The sequence below is a fragment of the Ammodytes marinus genome (genome assembly GCF_949987685.1).
Source record: "Ammodytes marinus genome assembly, chromosome: 19".
Lineage (NCBI taxonomy): Eukaryota > Metazoa > Chordata > Actinopteri > Uranoscopiformes > Ammodytidae > Ammodytes > Ammodytes marinus.
In genome coordinates, this window is record NC_137223.1 from 5,454,626 (window position 1) to 5,477,362 (window position 22,737).

The following is a 22,737-nucleotide window of genomic DNA, read 5'->3' on the forward strand; positions in this document are numbered from 1 at the left end:
TATGTAAGGTAGTTTTTCAAAGCTTCTTTGTTGTGAACAGGACTGGGAGAACAACGCCAGCCGCTCAGTGTCTCTGAGGAAAGAGCTGGAAGCAGTCACCCAGCTCATCATCCAGTGGCGCAAACTGGAGCTGAGGTGAGACACACAGGGCTCTGTCCAGACACTACCTTCTCTTCCCCTTCACACACTTAGAAGTGAAGAGTTGGACTAGATAATAGTAGTAGGACTATAATAATAGCAGTAGTACTTCCTTGTGAGAGAGATAATCTGCCATGTGTAATCTCCTTGTCCTGTGAAGAGTCTTGTGTTTGGCACGCTGCACTGTGTTTATTGTGTGGTGTTTCTCCTTCTTCATTGACCTCATCAGCATTAGAACAAGCCTGCTCTAGAGTTAGCGTTCCGTACCAACCTTTACTGTACCAAACTGAACTGCACTGCTCAGTGGGAACAAGGAAATAGAGAACCAAGCCCGGTGTGTCCAAGCTGTTTGGTCTTCCTGTGTGTTAGCTAAATGTGTGTTGTCCTGTGTCTCTTGTGTAGCTGCTGGTCTAGCAGCCTGGACAATGCCATGAAGAGACACACTGAGAAGTCCACCAGCCACTGGTTCTCTATCTACCAGCTAGTGGAGAGGTATCTGGAGGAGCAGAGCATGGAGGCTAACACAGGTACATACACACATCATAACCCATGATTAACCCATTGACGCCTATGGCAATCTAGAATACATGTCCTAATCTCCTGAGGGTTTTCTGAAAAAAATACTACGAATTGTCAACGTCTACCAAAACCATAATATCTAAGCCTGTGTAGCACATAGAAACATGAAATAAAATACATTTAAAGTTAAGGTTCACAGGTTTTATAAAAACATGCTCCCTTAGCGCTTACAAACCAACACATTTTTCTAAAAATCGTCAAAATTAGATGGGTGGGGGAAAATAAATGATATAAAATATTTAAAAATAATGTGCTAAATGAGGTTCAAATCCTGCTTCCTTTTAGCATGGATAGTAGTGACTGAGTGTGCAATGGAGAGAGAAAGATAGACAGATAGAGGGAGGAAGAGATAGCTTTAGTTTATGATGTAGTTCAGTTATCACTGGCTTTAGATTCACTCCAGCTGTCGGGAGCCGATCAGCTGGTCCAAACAGCTGATAACACTGAGATGAAAACGAAACTGAAACTTAACTATCGCCTGGCTGGGCTGACTCATGGTGGAGCAGCCAAATGTAGCCTAAATTAATGAATATTTTTACTAAACAGAAGTAATGTGTTGTGTGATTGTCATCAGTAGCCTACAGTAGACCTAGATTCTGCGCTCTGAACGCCACTAACTCTTCTGTAATACACTATCACCAATCACGTGAACGTCAAGAAATGATCTTAAAACAAATCTTGTCCTCTCCAGATGAGGCTGTGGAGCGCCTGTCCCTGGCCTCCATCACCTCCACCCTGCAGGCCTTCATGGAGGGCTCCAGCCTGGGACAGTTCAACACTCGCCTGGACATGCTGCTCAGCTTCCACTGCCACCTGCTGCTGCTGCCAGCACAAAGCACTGGACAAGGTCAGCCAGTACAGCTCCAGTCTGTCTCCATACAGTACTCACATGCCTGCTAAAAGTCTGTCTCCATACAGTACTCACATGCCTGCTAAAAGTCTGTCTCCATACAGTACTCACATGCCTGCTAAAAGTCTGTCTCCATACAGTACTCACATGTCTGCTAAAAGTTCTAATTCTCTGTCATTCCCCCAACTGGCTGTGCAATAGTCCCTTCATACAAAACCCACAGTCCTCATTCTGTTGCGCTGTTGTTTGAATAAATATGCAAATATGGCAATATCTAACTTATTATCATAAAGGTGCCAACACACTGCACACCGCCGCGCGGCGTGTTTACATAGAAAGTCAATGTATTTCGAGCGCCGCCGAGCGAATGGGCGGCCGGCGGCGAGCGGTTCACGCGGCTTGGACGGCGCGGATGCCGCAGAAGTTGAAAATATTGAACTTTTTGCCGCCGGCCGCGATAGCCAATCAGCGTTGAGCTCCTCCCGACGTCACTCGCTTCGGGACGACTGACAGAGGAAATTAAGATGGATGAAAACATAATAGTCACAGTTTGCTCCCATAAGTTCTGTGAATTGCCTCTGTGTCTGTTGCCTGCTGTGTACAGCTATCAGTTTTGCTTTATGAACCAAGTTAGCACCAGTTAGCTTGGGTAAAGCACCATCAGCACAGCAGACTGGTGCTCTCAGCCCAGCAGCGCCAGCATATCCCCAGAGTAGGAGAAGGCTACTCTGGTCGGGCGGCGGACACAATATGACCCAATATGATCACGCGGCACGGAACCTGCGATTCGCGCGGCCAACCGCCGCGCCGCGGAGTGCAGTGTGTTGGCACCTTAACATTTGCATCTCTTTAAAAAACAAAAAAACTAGATGTTGGATAAAGCCAGAGATATTTGGATACAGCTTTTTTTTTCAATTTATGAATTCAAAAATACGATGTACAGGCAATGCTAATGCAATGCTAAGAATGATTATGGAGTGTTTAGTGCTTTAGAGTATCGGGAAAAAAAGCATTAAATATGTTATGTATGACTGTATAGGAGAAATATTCAGACCCAAACAGACAAGGTTTAGTCAAATAAACAGCTCCATTTCCATTTTGGACCTTTGATTTATACTAGTATGAAAGAAGATATGTTATGCCTATTACAAATAGGTGTGCTAAGTGTAGCATTATGTGTTTAACCCTGCTTATAATGTGAGGAGAGGTAGTAACATTTAAAAGATAGCCTTTAATTGATTCAGGATGTTCCATAAATAGACACGTGCTTCCGACAATTGAGCTATGGATCACAGCATTAGGACTGTGACCCCTCATGTTTTTAATACAGTACCAACCAAAGCACAAACACGTCATTTGAAGATATGTATTTTATAATTAGCTCAAACACATACATTTTAACAGTATCTGCATAACGGACAGATCTAGTTAATGTAGTGTAGTGTCGGAGAGTTATTTTAACTAATGTCATCATGATTGGTTTGTGTGGATCTAGACAAATGTATTGATCCCTAGTCCAGACCCAGGGTCAGCCTTAGGTGAAACACTGCCATGCATTAAACTAGCTCAGACACCACTGATTGGATTTCCACTCAAACTCAATGGATGGGGTCACCACCTCATCGCTGAAGTTTATCCTTTTGAAAACCTGTGATCTATAGAGATGGCTCAAAACAAGCTGCCATGCTTTAGACTGAGAGTCGGACTGACACACACACACACACTGTACATAAAAAAGCAATGTTGAATTTTTCTGTTTATGAACCTTTTTTTTCCTATGAATTTATATATACATAAGTTTTTGAATGCACATACTAAGACAGATACAAGCTAATAACATCCCTAAACCGCCATACTGTCTGTTTGTCTAGTTTATAGTCCTACATTTGCAATAGCCATTTTAAATATCTATAATAATCTATCATTCATATTTATATAATCAATAAGCCATGTTGTTTGGTTTATATTCCTAGGTTTGTGATTATATCTATATGTACATATTTGTAATGGTATATGTTAAATTCTTCAACATTTCTTTTATGATTATTACTATTCACACACACACACACACACACACACACACACACACACACACACACACACACACACACACACACACACACACACCGAAAGCCATATTGTGTTTGTTTAGTTTAAAGTCATACATTCGCAATTGCAATTTTACATATCGGTACATATTTATAATAGCAAATTGATTGTATACTCTCAATTGCTTTGGCAATGTTAACTGTTGTTTTCCATGCCAAGAAAGCCCCTCTTGAATTGACTTGACTGGTGCTATTGATGGGAGGATGACATGTTATCCCTTTGCTTGTTTTGACAGAGGCCTTGTCCAGTCTTCTGTGGAACCTGCACAGATACTACCGTCAGTTCTCTGAATGTGTCCAGAGCAGGATCACTCAACTCAGGCAGCCCATTGAGAAGGAGCTCAAGGTGTATATACCTGTCTATTTATGCTCCCATATTATCTATGTCTGTGTGTGGATGTCCGGGTTATATGTCTTTTTATATTTTTATTTTTATTTTTTCTATTGTTGTTGTTATTTTGCCTTCATGTTGGCCTACTGAATGCACTATGTACAGGTCGGTGCAAACTGTTATAAATGTGCTTTTATGAATACATTTTACTTACTTACTTAGTTACCATCGCAGTGAAAGCTTGATCATACATGTCATTGTACATGTCATAGTAAAACATGTAACCCGCTCTCACCTCAGGACTTTGTCAAGATCTCCAAGTGGAACGACGTCAGTTTCTGGTCCATCAAACAGTCAGTGGAGAAGACCCATCGGTAAGCAGTGTCCACGTCTGGGATGTATGGACTCCTCAGAATAAATAAGTGCAAAAAAAAAAAAAAAAAAAACAGAAATGAATGAATGTATAATGCATAAATGAATGTAGAAATAATAATTAAGGGCGCTGCTTGTTGTGTGGTGGTCAGTTCTCTGCATGTCATTCCCCCTCTCTGCCCCAAAACTGTCTAATAAAGCAGAAGACGTGATGAAATGTAATTTATCTATGTCCTGTTTAATGACCAACTCTTATTTATTCGTTCATGTATATCCATGTTTATTTCCATGTATTTATGCATTTAGTTATTTCTGTATTCATTTCAGCATTCATTTATTTAAGTTTTTAAATAGTTGTATTATAATGGCAGATATAGTCCACCATATAGAATAGTGCTTTGCCATATACAGTATTTCTGTATTTTTGGACTTTGTGTTCTTTCAGAGGACTCTTTGACAGGACAGATAACCGCCCCCTACATAGTTTTACCGTCTATTCCTTTCTCGCAGGACTCTCTTCAAGTTTGTGAAGAAGTTTGAGGAGGCTCTGAGCGGGCCCAGTGTGTCCTCTCTGGTGGAGCAGGGCTCCAGCCTGGACGGGGTGGATGTCAACCCCGAGGAGACACCTCTCCATCGGGTTCACCGGGCTCTGCACAGCACCCTGCCTGGGAGGGGCAGGGATCTGCAGGTACAAGGCTCACACAGCGCTTTGGCGTTTCTCCTTATTCATCTTCTCCACTCAAATCATGTTTCAACTGTTTCTACAGCAGCACAGAACGGACAAACTTAACGTCCTTACAAGTTTTTATATAAGGTGGGCGTCCTGGGGAAATGCACCTGTTGGAAGACCAAGAAGAAGAAGTACTATAGAATAAATAACTAAATACATCTTCACCTCATCACTTGATATTGTGGAAAAGACTTGAGGCAGTGGTGGATGAGGCTATCTTTAGTAACTAGATTCTTGTCCTTGAAGGCCAACGTAGCTTCTGTAAATTCCCTGAATGGGACGGGTAGACACACAGAGCAACTAGTCTTCACCACTAGAGATGCCAAAATACACTTTTACTACACACTGCACCTTTTAGAGCAAGTATCTATTTTCTACTATATGTTTTTTTATTGAAATGAAGTTTCAGTGACTGCTTACCTGTTGTACCAATCTCTTTATGTCTCGGCTAATCAAGCCATTACTACAACATAACTTACTAGTGCTTGTGTACAGACACAAGCTATAGGACATGAATGAGCTGTGCTGACTGTGTTGCAGACTGAAGACCCAGAGGAGGGAGTTGAAGGCTCCTCTCTCCAGGCCCGTCTGCCTGCTCTCTCCAGGAGGATGAAGAAGATGTGTGTGATGCTACAGAAGAAAAGCCCCGTCCCCGAGCTGGCTGAAGACCTGGACTGTTTCACTGGTAACAAGCAGACTTTACACAGGACAAGGGGGTGAATACATTTTGGGGCGACTGTGGATCAGTTGGTAGAAAGGGTCGGCTGATGATCAAAGGGTTGGAGGTTCGATCCCCGCCCTGCCACCTGTGTCATGGTTGTTGTGTCCTTGGGCAAGACACTACACCCACCTTGCCTCGTGTGAATGTCGATAGTTAGCCTGCTATCGGTGTATGAATGTGTGCATGAATGGTAACGTGGGAAAGGAAAACAGGTCTCCCTTGTAAAAGAGTCTTCGGTCTCAATGGGATTTACCTGTATAAATAAAGGTTAAAAAAAATGACAGGCAACATATTACCTGCGTTCCGAATCGCATACTTTCTACTATTTAGTATGGAAGAAAAAAGATTTAGGATGTCCCGATTCTTGTGGCCAGATTTAGGATTGTTAGAAAGACCCAGATGTCTACTACATCCGGCCTAGATTTTTAGTGTTGAAAACAGCAGCCTATTTGGGCGATTCTGACCCACAATCCAGTGCAAACCTGAAGTGACGTGACGTCACATCAACGGAGCTTCCATATGAAAACAAACGGGGATGCGACGGATATGAAAGCAAGAGGCAAGATCAAGACGCAATGTTATGATGAAATAAATAAGTAAAAGTGTGTCCCAATCAGGGGCGGTTCTACAGGGGGGCAAGGGGGGGCAGTGGCCCCCCCACTGAAGAGCCTTGCCCCCCCAGCTGCCCCCCTAACTTTTGCATTCTCAAAAATGTACTTGTAAGAACAAACCTCCACTATGTCAATAAGCCACACAAATAATTTAAACAAACAATAAATTGAACAAAAGTAAATAATTTTGAATCTAATCTTATGCCCTGCGCCCCTGCCCCTCAAATACTTAGCCACGGCCCTGCATCATATGCGCATATCGGCGATCACACAGTTTGTCACACACAGCGAGTCAGCGCGCTGCTGTGCCATGCAGCCCTGCGAAGAGTTACTGACCTGCTCCGAGCATCTGAAGGTGAAGTCAGTTTACCCTTGTGAATTTTAAACACACCAATTTAACTTAAAGTTATATTTGTAATTAATGTAATGCAATGCAAAAGTAGCTAATTCATCAATAAGAGCACAACCATTAATCGTTGGCCAAAAGGGAAATCACTCGCTTGTGACGTGTAGAAGCATATTGCCCTTTTATTAATTTGTAGGCCTGTTGTAGTACAGGCAAGAGCTTGATAAAAATATTTAAAAAAAAAACCTGGATGTTCGGATCCATACAATTTAACACTGGGTCGCCGTTTCGAGAGAGAGAGAGAAAGAGAGAGAGTTGCCGTTTCTGAGGCATTAAGTTACTACAGTGACACTGACAGTGCTAGCTAGGAGATCGATACTTTTTGTATGAACAGCCAAACATAGCCTACTAAAAACTCTCACATATCACAGCAAACGAGCTGCACAAATTAAACCAGGTTACATAATCATATGTTAAAGACATGAATAAATAAGCGAAGGAATAGAGGGAAAAGAAGAAATAAATGTGAGGGATGAAGAGGAGGTTTTATATTCAGACAGAGGGACAGACGACAGAGGCAGGTAGTGATCAGCAGGCAACATGGGAGATAGAGAGAGAGAGAGACATAGGGTTAACATGGCTGAAAGGTAAGCAGAGGGTCTGACTGCAGTCCCAGCCTAAACTACTGTAGCCTATTGTTATTCTCCTTCCATATAAATTCCACTACACTAGAGTGATATGTCATGTCACTCAAAATAACATGTTTCAATTATTGCCTGTTTTCTGTTGTTGCAATGTGTTGTATAGGGTAAGCTATGTAGGCTTAAGATATAGGCTACACATGTCTTATTTTATCAGAAATGATGATCAATATAATATATATGGGGATTCCCGCTACCGTCCTCCCATGCCCCCCTGCCAAGACCTCTTGCCCCCCCTTCGCCACCCCATGTAAAATGTTCTAGATCCTCCCCTGGTCCCAATAGTATGCCTACTGCATCCTAACTAGATTATTTTTATCTTCGGATGTAGTATGTAGAATACAAAAAAGAAAGAGTATGCGATTTGGAACGCAGGGACTGTCTGAGGGCCTTTGACTTGATTAACCACATGGCCTTAATCTGTGGCGCCACCCTCTGGATCATTCTCATGTTTCCACCACGTATGTCCTGACTGAAGTAACACTACAACTACTGCCATGGAATAGCATTCAGACATTCATCTTCACGTCAGGGCTCATTTCTTTTTTTCGGTTTCTTCCTTTTCTTTTTTTTATGACAAACAATAAACACATTCATTCATGTGACGAGACAACAAAGAACCTGTGAAATCAGATAGCAATACATACAGTACAAACACATACTGAAATGGAATAAAAGAAAAATCAAGTTAGGATCTCTCTTGTGATTACAAATTTCGATTTTTATATTTGGATAGCCTGTGCCCCACTAGTCCCACCCCTCACAAGAGCACATGTTCCCATTTCATATTGTTTTGTGCATTTTTTAGAATACAATTTTGCAATACAATTTTTTTTCAAAAAGACATTGGCTTCGCAGTTTATTTTTGACGACTTAGTAAAAACGACCAAAAAAAAAGTCAAAATAACTACTGAGTCTACATCAGCCACGGGATAAAGAAGCACATGACTGCAGCCATGTAGGGTTAAGTCAGGACATCTGGCATTTGAATCGGCAAAGTTACAAAGGGCTCCACCGTTAATCGCAAATACATTGTGATCTTGATTCATATATCAATGCAAAGCCATTTCTTAATGATGACCATTCTCTGGCTTGTATTTTTCCACACTCTTTGATTCCAAACATTCTTAATATTGTTTTAATATTCAGCAGCCTTTAAGTTGTAAAATAAGAGTTGTTTTTGTTCGAAGAGACCTTCCCAGCACTTGAATTTTATTTGGAAGGGTGTTATAGTATCAGTAAATGTTTTTGTGCTAAAAACAAGAATTGTATGAGGGTGGGGGGGGTGGGGGGGGGCGCTCGTGATGTAGTGGTTAGAAGTTGGTATACCTCCGAGGCAAAGTGAGGGACAACGGGCGGAGAGCTGTCACTCAAGAGATCGCGCCAATACATTTGAACCTCCGATAAAATAAAAACTAGCGTGGTCCGAAAAAATTCACCCCCCTCAGTGTTGTCATGGAGATATGACCTAAACATACAGACAAAAATGGTTTTGTGGCCCAGGCTGTAAATAGGTTTAATAAGACTTTGAAAACGGCCTGTCTAACAAGTGAGTCAAAGAAAAATGGCTCAGTCTTGGTACCAACCCCCTAGTGGCACTTCCGGTTACTACAGTTGTGGTCACTTCCTTATTGGATGCTGGTAAAAAATCGCTGAGGTTGGGGCTTGGTTTTGACTCAATGTTGTTCCTATGGGTCTAAGGGCAGAGGGTGTCATACTGTATGGAATGTAAAGCCCACTGAGGCAAATGTCTATTTGTGATATTGGACTATACAAATAAAAGTGATCTGATTTGATGTGTGGTGTGTTTCCAGGTGAAGTCATCACTAACCTGAAGGAGCTGCAGAGCCTCAGCATCAACACAGCAGCAGACAAAGACAAGCAGAAGTCTGAGGTCAAACACATCCTGCAGCAGAAGCAGAGAGCTCTGTCTGACCTCTTCAAGATGCTCTCAGAGATAGGTGAGTGGTTGTGCTCTGGTGTACAGGGGCTGTGTGCTCCATGAAGTCTCCAGCAGTGTTCCAACCCCCCCCCCTCTCTCTCTCTGTGTGTCTTCTAAGGTCTGTCCTACCGTAAAGGCCTGACGTGGAACAGGACAGCTGAGCCAGAGACAACCCTCTGTCTGCAGCCTCTGGAGATGAGCAGTGCCCTGGCTGCTGTCAGGACCACAGAGCCTGCAGAGACCATGTAAATACAAACAGTAATACCTTACAACAGTAAATACCTTTCCGCTGTCATCTGTCTTATTTGAGTTACACTGTTGATTCTAGTGGCTGGAAATGGCCAGAGTTTCCTTCAAAAACATCATATGCAGCCAGGGCTGATTTGGTTGGCTGCCTAGCTCCCACTTTAATGCTAGTGGTTTTATTATTAGCCATAGCCGCTGGCCGCTGTTAGGTGAATGGTACATCTCCATTTTCTTTTTGTCCCTGGTCTGGTAGGTTGTTTACTGAGCTGCTGACAGCGTGGGATGGATGTCAGAAGTATTTCTACCGTTCGTGGGCCAGGAGACAAGTCCTGCAGACTGCGCTCCATCAAGCTGCCAAGGTGAGCACAGGGACTGCACATGAAGACATACAGTGAGCTGTCTGTGTGCATTGGCCCTGTAGTCTGAACTGTGTGTGTGTGTGTGTGTGTGTGTGTGTGTGTGTGTGTGTGTGTGTGTGTGTGTGTGTGTGTGTGTGTGTGTGTGTGTGTGTGTGTGTGTGTGTGTGTGTGTGTGTGTGTGTGTGTGTGTGTGTGTGTGTGTGTGTGTGTGTGTGTGTGTGTCCTTGGTTACAGGAGCTGGGTCTAGGGAACATAGAGCGTTGTAGAGGCTTCTCTTCTCACCTCTTCAAGCTGCTGCTCAGACAGAGGCGACGCCTGGCCAAGCTGACGGAGCAGTGGGTCCACCTCAGGTAGGTTCACTACACAGCATGGAACTAAGGAGTCCTTCTACATCTCTATATCCATGGGTCTGATCTTTGATATGCAATCCTACTCTAGCATCTTTAAACAGGTGTATTCACAGTAAATACATCCAGAACACGACCGAAGAGGTCAACATGTGAAGTTTGAGTGACTAAAACAAAGGGTGGCACAAGGAAGTACTGTTGGTACTGGTCATTGATAGAAATGCTTTAGATGTGAGTTTGGCTCTGATCTACTTAAAATGGCAAAGCATTATCATTATAAATCACACTGGGGAAATGTCATTGGCTTACACAGAGAAAGGTGAGGGTCAGCTACAACACAGCAGCCATAGCTGGAATGGAAACTCAATGAATGAATATAAGAAAACTGACTCAACTGGATGATAAAACCTTCAGAGCATAGACTTTGATAATATGAATTGTAATAACGTTGAAGTCATTTGCATTTAGTCATTTAGTTCATGGTTAAGTTGTAACTGCATTTAACACATAGTGATCCACATGTTGCTTTGCCCTGACCCCTCCCAGGAGGTTAACAGACAGCGTGCAGGGCGTCCAGGCCGACCTCCAGAGCCGGAGTGAGGATGCGGGCTGCAGCCTCCCTCCTCAGGCCTCTCTCCAGGAGTGGGTGAGCAGAGGCCAGGCGTTAGCTGTCCAGTGCAGCACGCTGCTGCAGCAGCTGGCCTGGCTGCACCAGTGCTGTCCGGAGGAGCTCCAGCAGCAGACAGAGGAGGGCTGCAGGCAGCACACTCTCAGGTGCCCCTCCCCTCTGGCAGCACAGCGCCAGCCCCCAGGCTGTCTGATGAGGAGGGGGGACCCCGCCTGGAGCCAGCTCAACCAACACATCAACACAATGCTGCAGCAGACAGAGAGCCTGAAGACAGAGCTGGACAGTGTGGCACAGCAGACCTCTGAGAGAGCACTCCACACATGGTACAATACAATCACTCAAGAGTTAAAGGAATAGTTCCAAACATTTCTTTTTTAGCTTGTTGCACTGCGCGGTTTCTTTTCGTTATGTACAGTATTTCATTCTAAAGTGACATAAAGAGCCAATCATGTACAGCGCAACAGGACATGGTAAAACAAGTCACAACAAGCACACAGGAGCGTTTTGGTGATGTGAAGTTTATCTTCTGACAATCGGCGGAGGCCGGCTAACGCTACCCATCGTTTAGCAGTATTTGCGCAGTTAAAGGAAGGGTTTCTGTTGCCTTGTCTTCAACCCCAAAACCAGAAAATACTTTAACAACTTTTTTTCTCCTTTCACTTGAAGTTCTATGCAACAGGAACACACGTCCCTACAGTTATTGTTCTGTTTCCACAGGAAGCACTTTGTGAGCTGCTGTTGTGCCCTGGAGCAGCTTGGAGCCGTGGCGGCTCAGATGCCCAGTGTGGAGCAGCTCTTCAGCCCTGCTGTGTGTGTGGGCAGAGCAGACAGCCGGCCAGCCATCACCCAGAGCCTGCAGTATGTCAGAGGACAGGTGGAGGACAGCATCACTCAGTTCACCACATGGAAGACACAGCTGCTCTCTCTGGGACCGCAGCTCTCAGGTCAGCAGCATTCCTTCTCATCTCGGTGTATGAGTGTGTGTGTACGAATGGCTGAATGTGGTAAGAAATGTAAAGCGCTTTGGGGCTGAGAAAATCGGCTAAAATGCGCTATATAAGACAAGTCCATTTCCCATTGTTTTACCATTTATCATCTTACTATTCAATTCAAGGGGCATGGAAAACAAGAGTTAACAATTACCAAAGCAAATACAAACAAATAAAATAAAGTGAAATAAGATGTCTGTGCAATAAGTACAAAAATATATATAAAATGTCTAACGAACATAAGCAAGATAATGTAGCACCTCCTGCTGACCGACATAAGAGACAATCTAAACTGGTTCAAAAGTGACTTTGGTTGCTGGTAAAAAGCAGCACTGTAAAGTAAGATGATATGACAGTCAGTACCATGGTTCCTCTCGTTGTTTCCCTAGCAGATCCCCAGCCTGCCTTCTGCACTGAGTTCTCTGCTGAGATGGAGACACACATCAACACAGTGCTGTGTGCTGTGCAGACCCTGGTGAAGAGGAGGGAGAGAGAGCAACAACAGAAAGAGCAGCAACAGAGAGAGCAGCAAGGAGATGACAAGACAGGTGAGAAGCATGCAGTCCTGCTAGGGCTTGGCTGTTACCGCGCTACTCATACTCACTGTTCAGACACATACCCATTACATAACTTGTCACGGCAACAGCATGTTTTTTTTTTCATTTTCTTAACCCATTGATGACGGCTGCTGCGCGGCGCTACATTGTATCTCCTGCCAGCTGCTGCGTAGTGCCGCATTGTTACTTTATCTAATGTGCATGGCGTGCGCAGCATAGAATGCACCGTCATTGGTTGAAATACACATGGGGTGGGTTTTGTTGATTTTCTAAAACCACGTGACCACCCAAATGTTGTGTGGTTTGCCGAAAGTAACGTCAATCAAAAAAAAATTAAAATAAAAAAAATACGCCGGCTGTGTGTTCACGTGAACAGCGATAGTGTATTACAGAACAGTTAGTGGCGTTCGGAGCGCAGAATCTGACAAAATAGACAGTTGAGGTAACCTTGTCAAATTGTGAACCACATATTGGAACTTGAACAGCAGTGACAAAGGGACCTTAAGCTTAATAAGCTCATCTCTGACAGCATTGTTGACATGTTGCCCTGTGCTGTTTCCAGAGGCCAAAGAGGAGCCCATGGAGGAGCTGCTGAAGCCCGGTCACCTCTCCAGGCTGCTGGATGAAGAGCTGGCCTGTGAGGTGGAGGCTCTGGGTGTGGGGGAGGTCAGTGCAGGGCTGGAGAGGCTGCTGGAACGCCTCAGAACACACACAGACTCCTGTCAGCCAACACAGCTCCAGGTAACAACTACTACACAATGTGTCACATAGCATAAAAAGGATGGATTTGAATGGACTCAAAAGCCAGTAACTATAGATTTGACTGATTCAGTGATGACTCTTATCTGAAGGCATCCACACTGCTTATATGGTGCTCGTATTATATTAATCTAAATCCACGGCGATCGTGAGCTACTGTAGGCTACCAACGCAAATCACACATTCATTGTGTTTGGTATTTATTCATTTATAGTTAGCTACTCCAGCTTAAGTTTCACTTTGGTTTCATCTCTGTCAAACAGCTGATCAGCTCAGCTGATCGGTGGAGCAGACAGCAGGAGTCAGTCTAAAGACAGATAGTCACTAAGAAGTCAAAAAGCTAAGTTATAAAATAAAGCTCTCTGTCTGTCTGTCTGTCTGTCTGTCTGTCTGTCTGCCTGTCTGTCTTTCTCTCTTTCTCTGTCCACTGCAAACTCAGTCACTCCGACAGCATCGGCCAAAAAAAGGGAAAACTCCCGATGGCACCGGCTAAAACTATTGCCGATCGGTACAACCCTAGTGGGGAAAGTCATTATTATTTTATAATAGTCAATCATAGTTATAGATAGATGGAGCTATACTATACTATATACTTCAATGCACTGTGATTACAGTCTGTCTGTCTGTGTGTGTGTGTGTGTGTCTGTGTGTGTGTGTGTGTGTGTGTAGGAGGTGAACAGGGCTTGCAGGATGCTGGTGCGTATGGAGCCTGTGCTGGGCATCTATAGTGACGTGGTGCGGTACTACATGGCTGTGTCTCTGGGAGCACACAGGAGCACAGGCAAACTGCTGTCTGTGCTGGCCAGCATCTTCACTGAGCTGGCTCAGAAGGTATACACACAACACAGGTCCTTAACAAAACCAGCTGGTTTGTACTGAAAGCCCAGGGGCTAAACAAGTGTTGTATCCTCCAGGGCTTCTGCCTGCCTCAGGAGCTGATGCCTGGGGGAGAGGGAGAAGGAGCCACAGACTTCCATGACTATGAGGGAGGAGGTATAGGAGAGGGAGAGGGCACCAAAGACGTCAGTGACAAGATAGAGAACGAAGACCAGGTAAGGAAATATCACTGTACAATGCTGTTCAGCTTCTTCCACTATCCAACTTGTGCAATGGGACATGAACAAAGAAGTCGCCATATAACCATAACATGTTGGCGTTTTAACGGTTAAAGTTATCAAAACAAAATGAAAATCCATATTTTATAAAAAAGCTTGAAGCGGTCCAGGGCCAGTGTCTGAGCGTGTCTCTGTGTGTGTGCAGGTGGAGGACACTCATCAGGAGGGCCAGGAGAAGGAGGAGCAGCAGGACCAAGGGAACATCCAGTCAGAAGACAACGCCATCGAGATGTCAGAGGACTTTGATGGCCAGATGCATGATGGGGATGAGCAGGAAGCAGGTGACTTGAGCTGTCTGGGGTGTGGGGCGTGCTGCGTGGCGTAGTGGGTAGAGCGCATTCCATATGGTCCTTGTCACAGTGGTCGCGGGTTCCAATCTGACCAAGGGACCTTTACTGCATGTCATCCCCCGCTCTCTCTCTCTCCCCATTTCCACTATGTACTCTCTCCTCTCAACTGTCATTAAAAGGTTAAAATACCTTTTAAAAAAATGTTTTAAAGCTCACATATTATGCACTTTGCTGTCAATTTTATATGTTCTAAGTAGTCGCTAATACTTATTTTTTTAAATGTTTGCTGAAAAACCCGTTTGCGCGGACATTTTTCTTGCAATACAAACTCCCAACAATTATACATGAAGACATATAGCAACATTAAAAACATAAACAAAAACAATGAATAATAAATATGATGGGGGGGGGGGGGGCCAGCCCTGCAAAAGTGCCCATATATAATATGGGTTTAAAAAGTCACTTCTATCTTTGCTGTGCTGATTGAGCAGTGATATGGACAAAGGTACAAATGAATGTTATTTGTGTATTATGTATTTATGTATTTGACTTTCCTGCACTCTGGAACCCTGTAGCGCCCCCCCGAGGGCAGGAGCTGGTACTCCCCGTGTAACACATGGGAAGGGTCCAGACTGATCTTGTCAGCCAGTCTGACTGTGTGCCTGTTGTGTGTTTTCAAAGAATAATAATGTCTGAATGTGACGTGACTCAATGCTGATTTGTTCTGTGATGTTCAGGTGAAGATGAAGACTCCTCCAAAGAGGAAGAGGAGGACCTGGATAAGAAGATGGGGGACCTGGGTGAAGGCCAGACGGACACTCTGGATGAGAGGATGTGGGGGGAGGAGGAGGAAGACGAGGAGGAAGGGAGTGACAAGGAGGAAGAGTCAGGCCAGGGCATGGACCAGGTACACAACACATCATCATCACCACACACAATCTGTAGAAACGTCTTAAAGGAATAGTAAAGAAAATATATATACAGTACATCAATTGAACTTTTTGCCTCACTTTCCTGTAACTGTGTGTGCATCCCACTTGATTGTAACATGACATAAAGTGTAACATTATAAAGCGCAACATAATGCCATGCAGACCAGTATGATGCAGTGTGCGGCGTATGGTCTGAGCACTGACAGGTTGACCCCCCCCCACCACCACCACCCCTTCAGGCCCCTGCAGCAATGCTGGCAGCACTCGTACGTCTATTTTGTGCTTTTAAGTATAAGACCACACTGTGTCCTCTCAGGGAGAATCCGAGCTGGTGGCTAAGGACGACAACCTGGACGCGGCAGACCCAAACAAAGACAAGAAGAGCCAGGACAACGATGAAGGCTTGGACCAGGAGGAGAAGGAAAATATCCACGAGCAAGGAGATGAGGTAGTCATACACACTCATACAGTCACCCATGCTGCCCCATGTCAACACACTTTCTTTTCTTCTCAAGCACTGGTCAATTTAGAATGTGTTGTCCATTTCTCTTCCATAACATGTCTTCTTTCACACTAGTACAAATCAAAGGTCCAAAAAGTACATGTATTTGTTTATTTGGCCTGGTCCACATGTTTCAAAGAGATGTAAATGTTGCCTATAATTAGTTAGATCTTAACCCCAGAATGATTCATGATAACTACAAGTCAAACATTTGACCCTATTAACCTGCAGTGTGTCACCTTATCTTTGCATCTTTTAACATGTCATCCATTAGTATCAGTCACTCACAGCTGTAACTGCTTGTAACCACTACTGTGTTTGACCTGTGTGTTCTATCTGTCTGTCTGTCTGTCTGTCTGTCTGTCTGTCTGTCTGTGTCTCTGTCTGTCTGTCTGTCTGTCTGTGTGTGTCAGAGGGAGTTTGATGAGAATGAAGTGGACCCGTACCATGGTCAGCAGGAGAGCAGAGCTGAGCCTGAGGCCATGGACCTTCCTGAAGACCTCAACCTAGACCAGGATGAGAAGGATGGAGAGGAGGATGGAGAGGGAGGAGAGGGGGACGGTGAGGCTACACAGACAGACAGACAGACAGACAGACAGACAGACAGACAGACAGTTCAGTAATATGTATAGTACATATGACCATAGCTTTTTCCATCCTCTCTCTTCCCCATGTTTGAGATGATGACCAGTAGATATTAAGGTTTTGGTAGACGTTGACAATTCGTAGTATTTTTTCAGAAAACCCTCAGGCATTAAGGACATGCATCATAGACTGCCATAGTCATCAATGGGTTGAAATCATGATGTTTTTCAGAGGAGAATCCATTGGACATTGATGAGAAAGCTTCTGGGCTGGAGGAGAAGGATGATGGAGGGGAGGATGGACAGGAGGAGGGCACAGAGCAGATGGAGGAGGAACAGACTGAACAGACTGGAGAGGAGGGAGAGAAGGAGGACAAGCCTGGAGCAGAGGAGGAAGAGAAGGAGGGAGGAGAGAAGGGAGAGGGAGAGGACGACCAGGCTGCTGACAAGGAGGAAGAGGAGGAGAGAGGAGAGGAGGCAGGGAGAGATGAAGACCTTACTGTTCCAAACGACAAAGGAGAAAAACCTAAGGTGTGTATGCCAAGGAACGTCTGTTTATATGCACTGTGTGTGTGTGTGATGACATATATAGTTTTCTTTATAAAGCTACAGTGCGTAACTTTTTCATATAAGTGAATGTCGGTTACTTTCAAGCCATCACCAAATCAGCTGACACAAAGTCGATTAAGCCTATCAGCTCCACAAAACTCTCTGTATTTAACCTCATGTAGAGGTGCCGACAGTGTTGTTAGTGTAATAACTCTGAATTCCTTTTGGTAGGCGACAGAAATCACGCACTACAGCTTTAATATAAACTTTAATAACATTTCCATATTTTCCAATTTATCAACATTAAAGCGGCTACGAGTAACATTTAAATATCTTTTAAACAGCCTCATGTTTCCTCTCATAATCATAAATTACCTTTAACAGCAAACGAGACCATCAGTGCAAAGAAAGACGTTTTTATATAGTTTTTATTACTGCATTTGATCTGGTCGTACACCCAGTCCGATTTTCGGTTCGCTCGTGCATGCTCTATGGTCACATATCCGTATTGGTCGCAGATTTCAGTATGGCGCAGGAACGCGATTTGAGAAGCCTATCACTCCAGGTGAGGGAAGGGGATAGGGAGACCAGATCCCAATTCACCAGATGTGGGACAAAGACTACGTTTGTGCGGGACAATGCGGGACAAAGTGCCGTTTTTTTAGCAAAATAAACTCGTGTCACCACCGGTAATGCCAGAGACACGGCTTTCTATATTAAAAAAACACTATCTTTAGATCAGCGCGCAGCAGTTAAGTTAGCTACTGTTAAACAAATAGAGCATTAAGGCTGCGGCTTCACATTAAAAGCATTTCACTGGCTTCACATTAGCATTTCACTTGACAAACGTGAGTTGGCTTTTATTTTGAAGTAACAGGAAGACAAACGTTGAAGCACTGCAGGCAGCACCTTCACAGAGCCACTGAGCCCAGCAGCCCGATACACACACACACAGACAAACACACACACAGACAAACAGAGACTGCTGTCTCCTCACAGCTATCGGATAAATGCCAGATTATAAAACACGCATTTAAAAAGGGGGGCTCACTTTCAATAACAATGCGGGACAACGTCTCAATTTGCGGAACGTGTGAAAAGTAATGGAAATGCGATCTGGTCATCCTAGAAGGGGAGCGGGAGCCTTGTTTGAGACAGTTAGGCTATTTGTCGTCATAATGACTGATAACGGGGCTGAACCATCAAAGAAAAAAAATAAAATGCAATGAAGAAAAGGTAAAAGGGAGAGTGATAGGCGGGCGGGAGGGCGTTGCCAAGCAACGTATACACAATTTCACGGAGCGAACCTAGACTGCAGTGTTTACTCCTAAATGAATGAGCGGTAGCCTACTAAAACAAAGTTTACTTTGCCTCACCAGCATCATCAGATGACCATTATTCATCTGAAATAGTCATTATTTACAACAACATAAACACATTACCTCATCGTGATCCATAACTAACTGCCGTCTCTCGTTCATTCGCTTTGTGTGGGGACACATACTCGTTCAGCTCCGTGAGAGGTGACAATGGATCAACTCATTGCAATCAGGTGTAGTTGATGCTGTGTCACGAACCACTCTCACCGAGCCGAAAAGAGTCTGGTGCCCTCACACTTTCAACACACGGACACGCACTATATTGCTTCCTGATTATTTGAATCTTGAGGCCCTGCACGAGCTAGAAAACAGCTTCACGACAGCTGGCGTCGTAAAAATACTACCGCTTTTGTTCAAAGGTGTCGCCAACGTGCCGACTTACTCGTAGAGGCTTTAACTCAGTGTGTGTGTGTGTGTGTGTGTGTGTGTGTGTGTGTGTGTGTGTGTGTGTGTGTGTGTGTGTGTGTGTGTGTGTCTGTCTCTGTGTGTGTGTGTGTGTGTGTGTGTGTCTGTCTCTGTGTGTGTGTGTGTGTGTGTGTGTGTGTGCTTCCAGGAGGAGGAGGAGGGAGCAGGTGAGGATGAGGAGCAGCCTGAGTCAGTAGAGAGGAAGGAGCATGCCACAGACGGTCAGACTGGAGAGCAGAGCCTCCAGAGTGACAGTGCTGTGGAGCTAGCAGGAGAGGCTTCAGAGAGAGACCAGGCCAAAGAGGTACGCACTGGGCTCAGCTCAAAACGGAGCTAGTTCGGAGCTAGAAGCAGTTTCTTGGTTTCACACCGCCAGAGAGCAGGCTCCGTGCTGTAAAAAAAACGGTTCAACCCCAACCCCAGGATTGAGCTGGGCTAGAAATGAGAACTGCCTGCGCCAGCGGCCGGGGGAGGGATTATCCTGACCAACCAGACCAACTCAAACCTCGTGCCCGCCATATTTAAAAACACCGCTACTACGAGACGTAAACACAACATAATAACCAAACGTAGCGATCAAATTGACCGGCTAAAATACGCTGTATGGGTCCTGTTTAGTTAACAGAGCAAAGCGAGAGGCAGCACATGTAATATAAGACGTCTTCGCCGCTGTTGTTGTGTTTAAAGCTAGCGCTAGCTTTAGCGTTAGCCACGAGAGCAGCGGCGTCGGGCGACGTACACACACGTTTACAGTGACGTCAAGACGTTGCTTTCTTGCCGGCTCCATGGCTGTCTCTGGTCGGTGTGAAACCAACCGGTTCATAACTGGGATAAGGCTGGAACCAGTTTTGAACTGGCTCATGGTCCCTGTTGGTGTGAAAGGGATCATTTAGACCACATGAAAGGCCTGGGAGTATTACTTTTCTTGTTCCTGCAAAGACCCTGACATTAGGGGGCACGTTTAACAAGTTCTGCACGTTGATTATATGCAGCTATTCATTTCCCAAGCACCTACACATTCATATATAGACCCATACTTCTATGTGTTAACTCACTTATTCAGCTTGGAAATGTTAATGTAATACTTGGCTTTGGTTACAAATCGATTGTAGATTTTGGTTAAACTAAGAAGCTTTATGTAGAATGTGAGCGTCTCTGTCCCACGAACACTGTTTGACCCTGAATGCTGTCAGATGTAGCCAGGTATGTTTCCAATGAGACCACAGACTCTTCTAGTCTATACCCTCAGGTTGTCCCACTACAGGTCACATGTAACTGTTTGATGCTGCTTGTGTGTTAGGAGCATGGGAGTGGAGCGGCTGATGCCAGCCAATCAGAGGGCCACGAGTCAAAGCTGACGGCCAGGATGGCTTCACAGAGTCAGACCCAGAACAAGACCCAGGTAGGACTGAACATCTGCATTCTCATCAGGCTCCTACTGTCTGTCTCTCTCCATCCATCTCCTACTGTCTGTGTGTGTCCATCCATCTCCTACTGTCTGTCTCTCCATCCATCTCCTACTGTCTGTGTCTCTTCATCCATCTCCTACTGTCTGTGTGTGTCCATCCATCTCCTACTGTCTGTCTCTCCATCCATCTCCTACTGTCTGTGTCTCCATCCATCTCCTACTGTCTGTCTCTCCATCCATCTCCTACTGTCTGTCTCTCCATCCATCTCCTACTGTCTGTCTCTCCATCCATCTCCTACTGTCTGTGTCTCTCCATCCATCTCCTACTGTCTGTGTTTCTCCATCTCCTACTGTCTGTCTCTCCATCCATCTCCTACTGTCTGTGTCTCCATCCATCTCCTACTGTCTGTGTCTCCATCCATCTCCTACTGTCTGTGTGTCTCCATCCATCTCCTACTGTCTGTGTGTCTCCATCCATCTCCTACTGTCTGTGTCTCCATCCATCTCCTACTGTCTGTGTCTCCATCCATCTCCTACTGTCTGTCTCTCCATCCATCTCCTACTGTCTGTCTCTCCATCCATCTCCTACTGTCTGTCTCTCCATCCATCTCCTACTGTCTGTCTCTCCATCCATCTCCTACTGTCTGTCTCTCCATCCATCTCCTACTGTCTGTCTCTCCATCCATCTCCTACTGTCTGTGTCTCCATCCATCTCCTACTGTCTGTGTGTCTCCATCCATCTCCTACTGTCTGTGTCTCCATCCATCTCCTACTGTCTGTCTCTCCATCCATCTCCTACTGTCTGTCTCTCCATCCATCTCCTACTGTCTGTCTCTCCATCCATCTCCTACTGTCTGTGTGTCTCTCCATCCATCTCCTACTGTCTGTCTCTCCATCCATCTCCTACTGTCTGTCTCTCCATCCATCTCCTACTGTCTGTGTCTCCATCCATCTCCTACTGTCTGTCTCTCCATCCATCTCCTACTGTCTGTCTCTCCATCCATCTCCTACTGTCTGTGTCTCCATCCATCTCCTACTGTCTGTCTCTCCATCCATCTCCTACTGTCTGTCTCTCCATCCATCTCCTACTGTCTGTCTCTCCATCCATCTCCTACTGTCTGTGTCTCCATCCATCTCCTACTGTCTGTGTCTCCATCCATCTCCTACTGTCTGTCTCTCCATCCATCTCCTACTGTCTGTGTCTCTCCATCCATCTCCTACTGTCTGTGTGTCTCCATCCATCTCCTACTGTCTGTCTCTCCATCCATCTCCTACTGTCTGTCTCTCCATCCATCTCCTACTGTCTGTCTCTCCATCCATCTCCTACTGTCTGTCTCTCTCCATCCATCTCCTACTGTCTGTCTCTCCATCCATCTCCTACTGTCTGTCTCTCCATCCATCTCCTACTGTCTGTGTCTCCATCCATCTCCTACTGTCTGTCTCTCTATCCGTCTCACTGGAACATTTTAAACTCTGTATTCCAGAGCTTCAAGAGGAAGCCTGGCCAGGCGGATAACGAGCGCTCCACCGGTGACTACAACGAGCGCGTGAACAAGCGTCTGCGCACAGTGGAGAGCAGTAAGGAGCACACTGACGACGGCAAGAAGCAGACGGACGGACACCAGGAGTCTGACCTGTATGAGCACATCAAGGAGGGGGAGGCCGCCTATGACACACAGACATATGGTCAGCTATCACCACACACACACACACACACACACACACACCCTGCTCTATATAATGTGGAGTCATGGATGTGATATGTTGTTTTGCTGTTGTCCAGATGTGGCCAGTGCAGAGCAGCAGAGGGCAGCCGGGCCCCAGCAAGATGAAGATAAGGAGGATGAGGATATCGCCATGGAGACAGAGAAGCAGGAAGAGGAGCTGCATGCTGCTGAGGCTCAAGAGCTGAGGCCAGAGCAGCTAGACTCTACCAAGTCCTCCAACAAAGGTCCAACACTACCATGGCAATCACTCTTCTCTTGATTCTGAGACCAGCTTTTACTAAGGATACATAAAAGCTATTTAAAGGCTCACTATATCATTGAATCTCTCCAAATGACATCTACAGTGGCTTGCTACAGTATTCATACCCCCTAGAACTTTTCCACATGTTGTCACGATACGACCACACACGTACATTTAATTTATTGGGATTTTATGTGATAGACAAACACAAAAGTGGCGCATAATTGTGAAGTGGAATGAAAATGATACATGGTCTGAATGCAACATGCAATGTGTGGCAGAAAGCTAACA

The 22,737-nt window shown here is 45.0% G+C and overlaps 1 protein-coding gene across 3 annotated transcripts in view; it reads left to right on the forward strand.

Moving 5' to 3' along the window:
- The window catches only part of mdn1 (midasin AAA ATPase 1), a 116,216-nt gene that overhangs the window by 84,167 nt on the left and 9,312 nt on the right, over nt 1–22,737 (forward strand). Inside the window, exons 69-94 of one of the 3 annotated variants that reach the window (XM_080048000.1) lie at nt 41–135; nt 541–665; nt 1,409–1,564; nt 3,912–4,021; nt 4,307–4,380; nt 4,889–5,066; nt 5,649–5,793; nt 9,302–9,448; nt 9,548–9,674; nt 9,929–10,034; nt 10,269–10,384; nt 10,928–11,332; nt 11,727–11,953; nt 12,388–12,546; nt 13,118–13,296; nt 13,984–14,145; nt 14,229–14,366; nt 14,575–14,710; nt 15,457–15,626; nt 15,968–16,099; nt 16,567–16,714; nt 16,970–17,268; nt 19,219–19,374; nt 20,371–20,472; nt 21,963–22,164; nt 22,262–22,429. In XM_080048000.1, the coding sequence (XP_079904126.1) occupies nt 41–135; nt 541–665; nt 1,409–1,564; nt 3,912–4,021; nt 4,307–4,380; nt 4,889–5,066; nt 5,649–5,793; nt 9,302–9,448; nt 9,548–9,674; nt 9,929–10,034; nt 10,269–10,384; nt 10,928–11,332; nt 11,727–11,953; nt 12,388–12,546; nt 13,118–13,296; nt 13,984–14,145; nt 14,229–14,366; nt 14,575–14,710; nt 15,457–15,626; nt 15,968–16,099; nt 16,567–16,714; nt 16,970–17,268; nt 19,219–19,374; nt 20,371–20,472; nt 21,963–22,164; nt 22,262–22,429 (4,162 nt within the window). The remainder of the gene's footprint in view (nt 1–40; nt 136–540; nt 666–1,408; nt 1,565–3,911; nt 4,022–4,306; nt 4,381–4,888; nt 5,067–5,648; nt 5,794–9,301; nt 9,449–9,547; nt 9,675–9,928; nt 10,035–10,268; nt 10,385–10,927; nt 11,333–11,726; nt 11,954–12,387; nt 12,547–13,117; nt 13,297–13,983; nt 14,146–14,228; nt 14,367–14,574; nt 14,711–15,456; nt 15,627–15,967; nt 16,100–16,566; nt 16,715–16,969; nt 17,269–19,218; nt 19,375–20,370; nt 20,473–21,962; nt 22,165–22,261; nt 22,430–22,737) is intronic. The other 2 variants (XM_080048002.1, XM_080048001.1) reach the window with 2 other exon arrangements.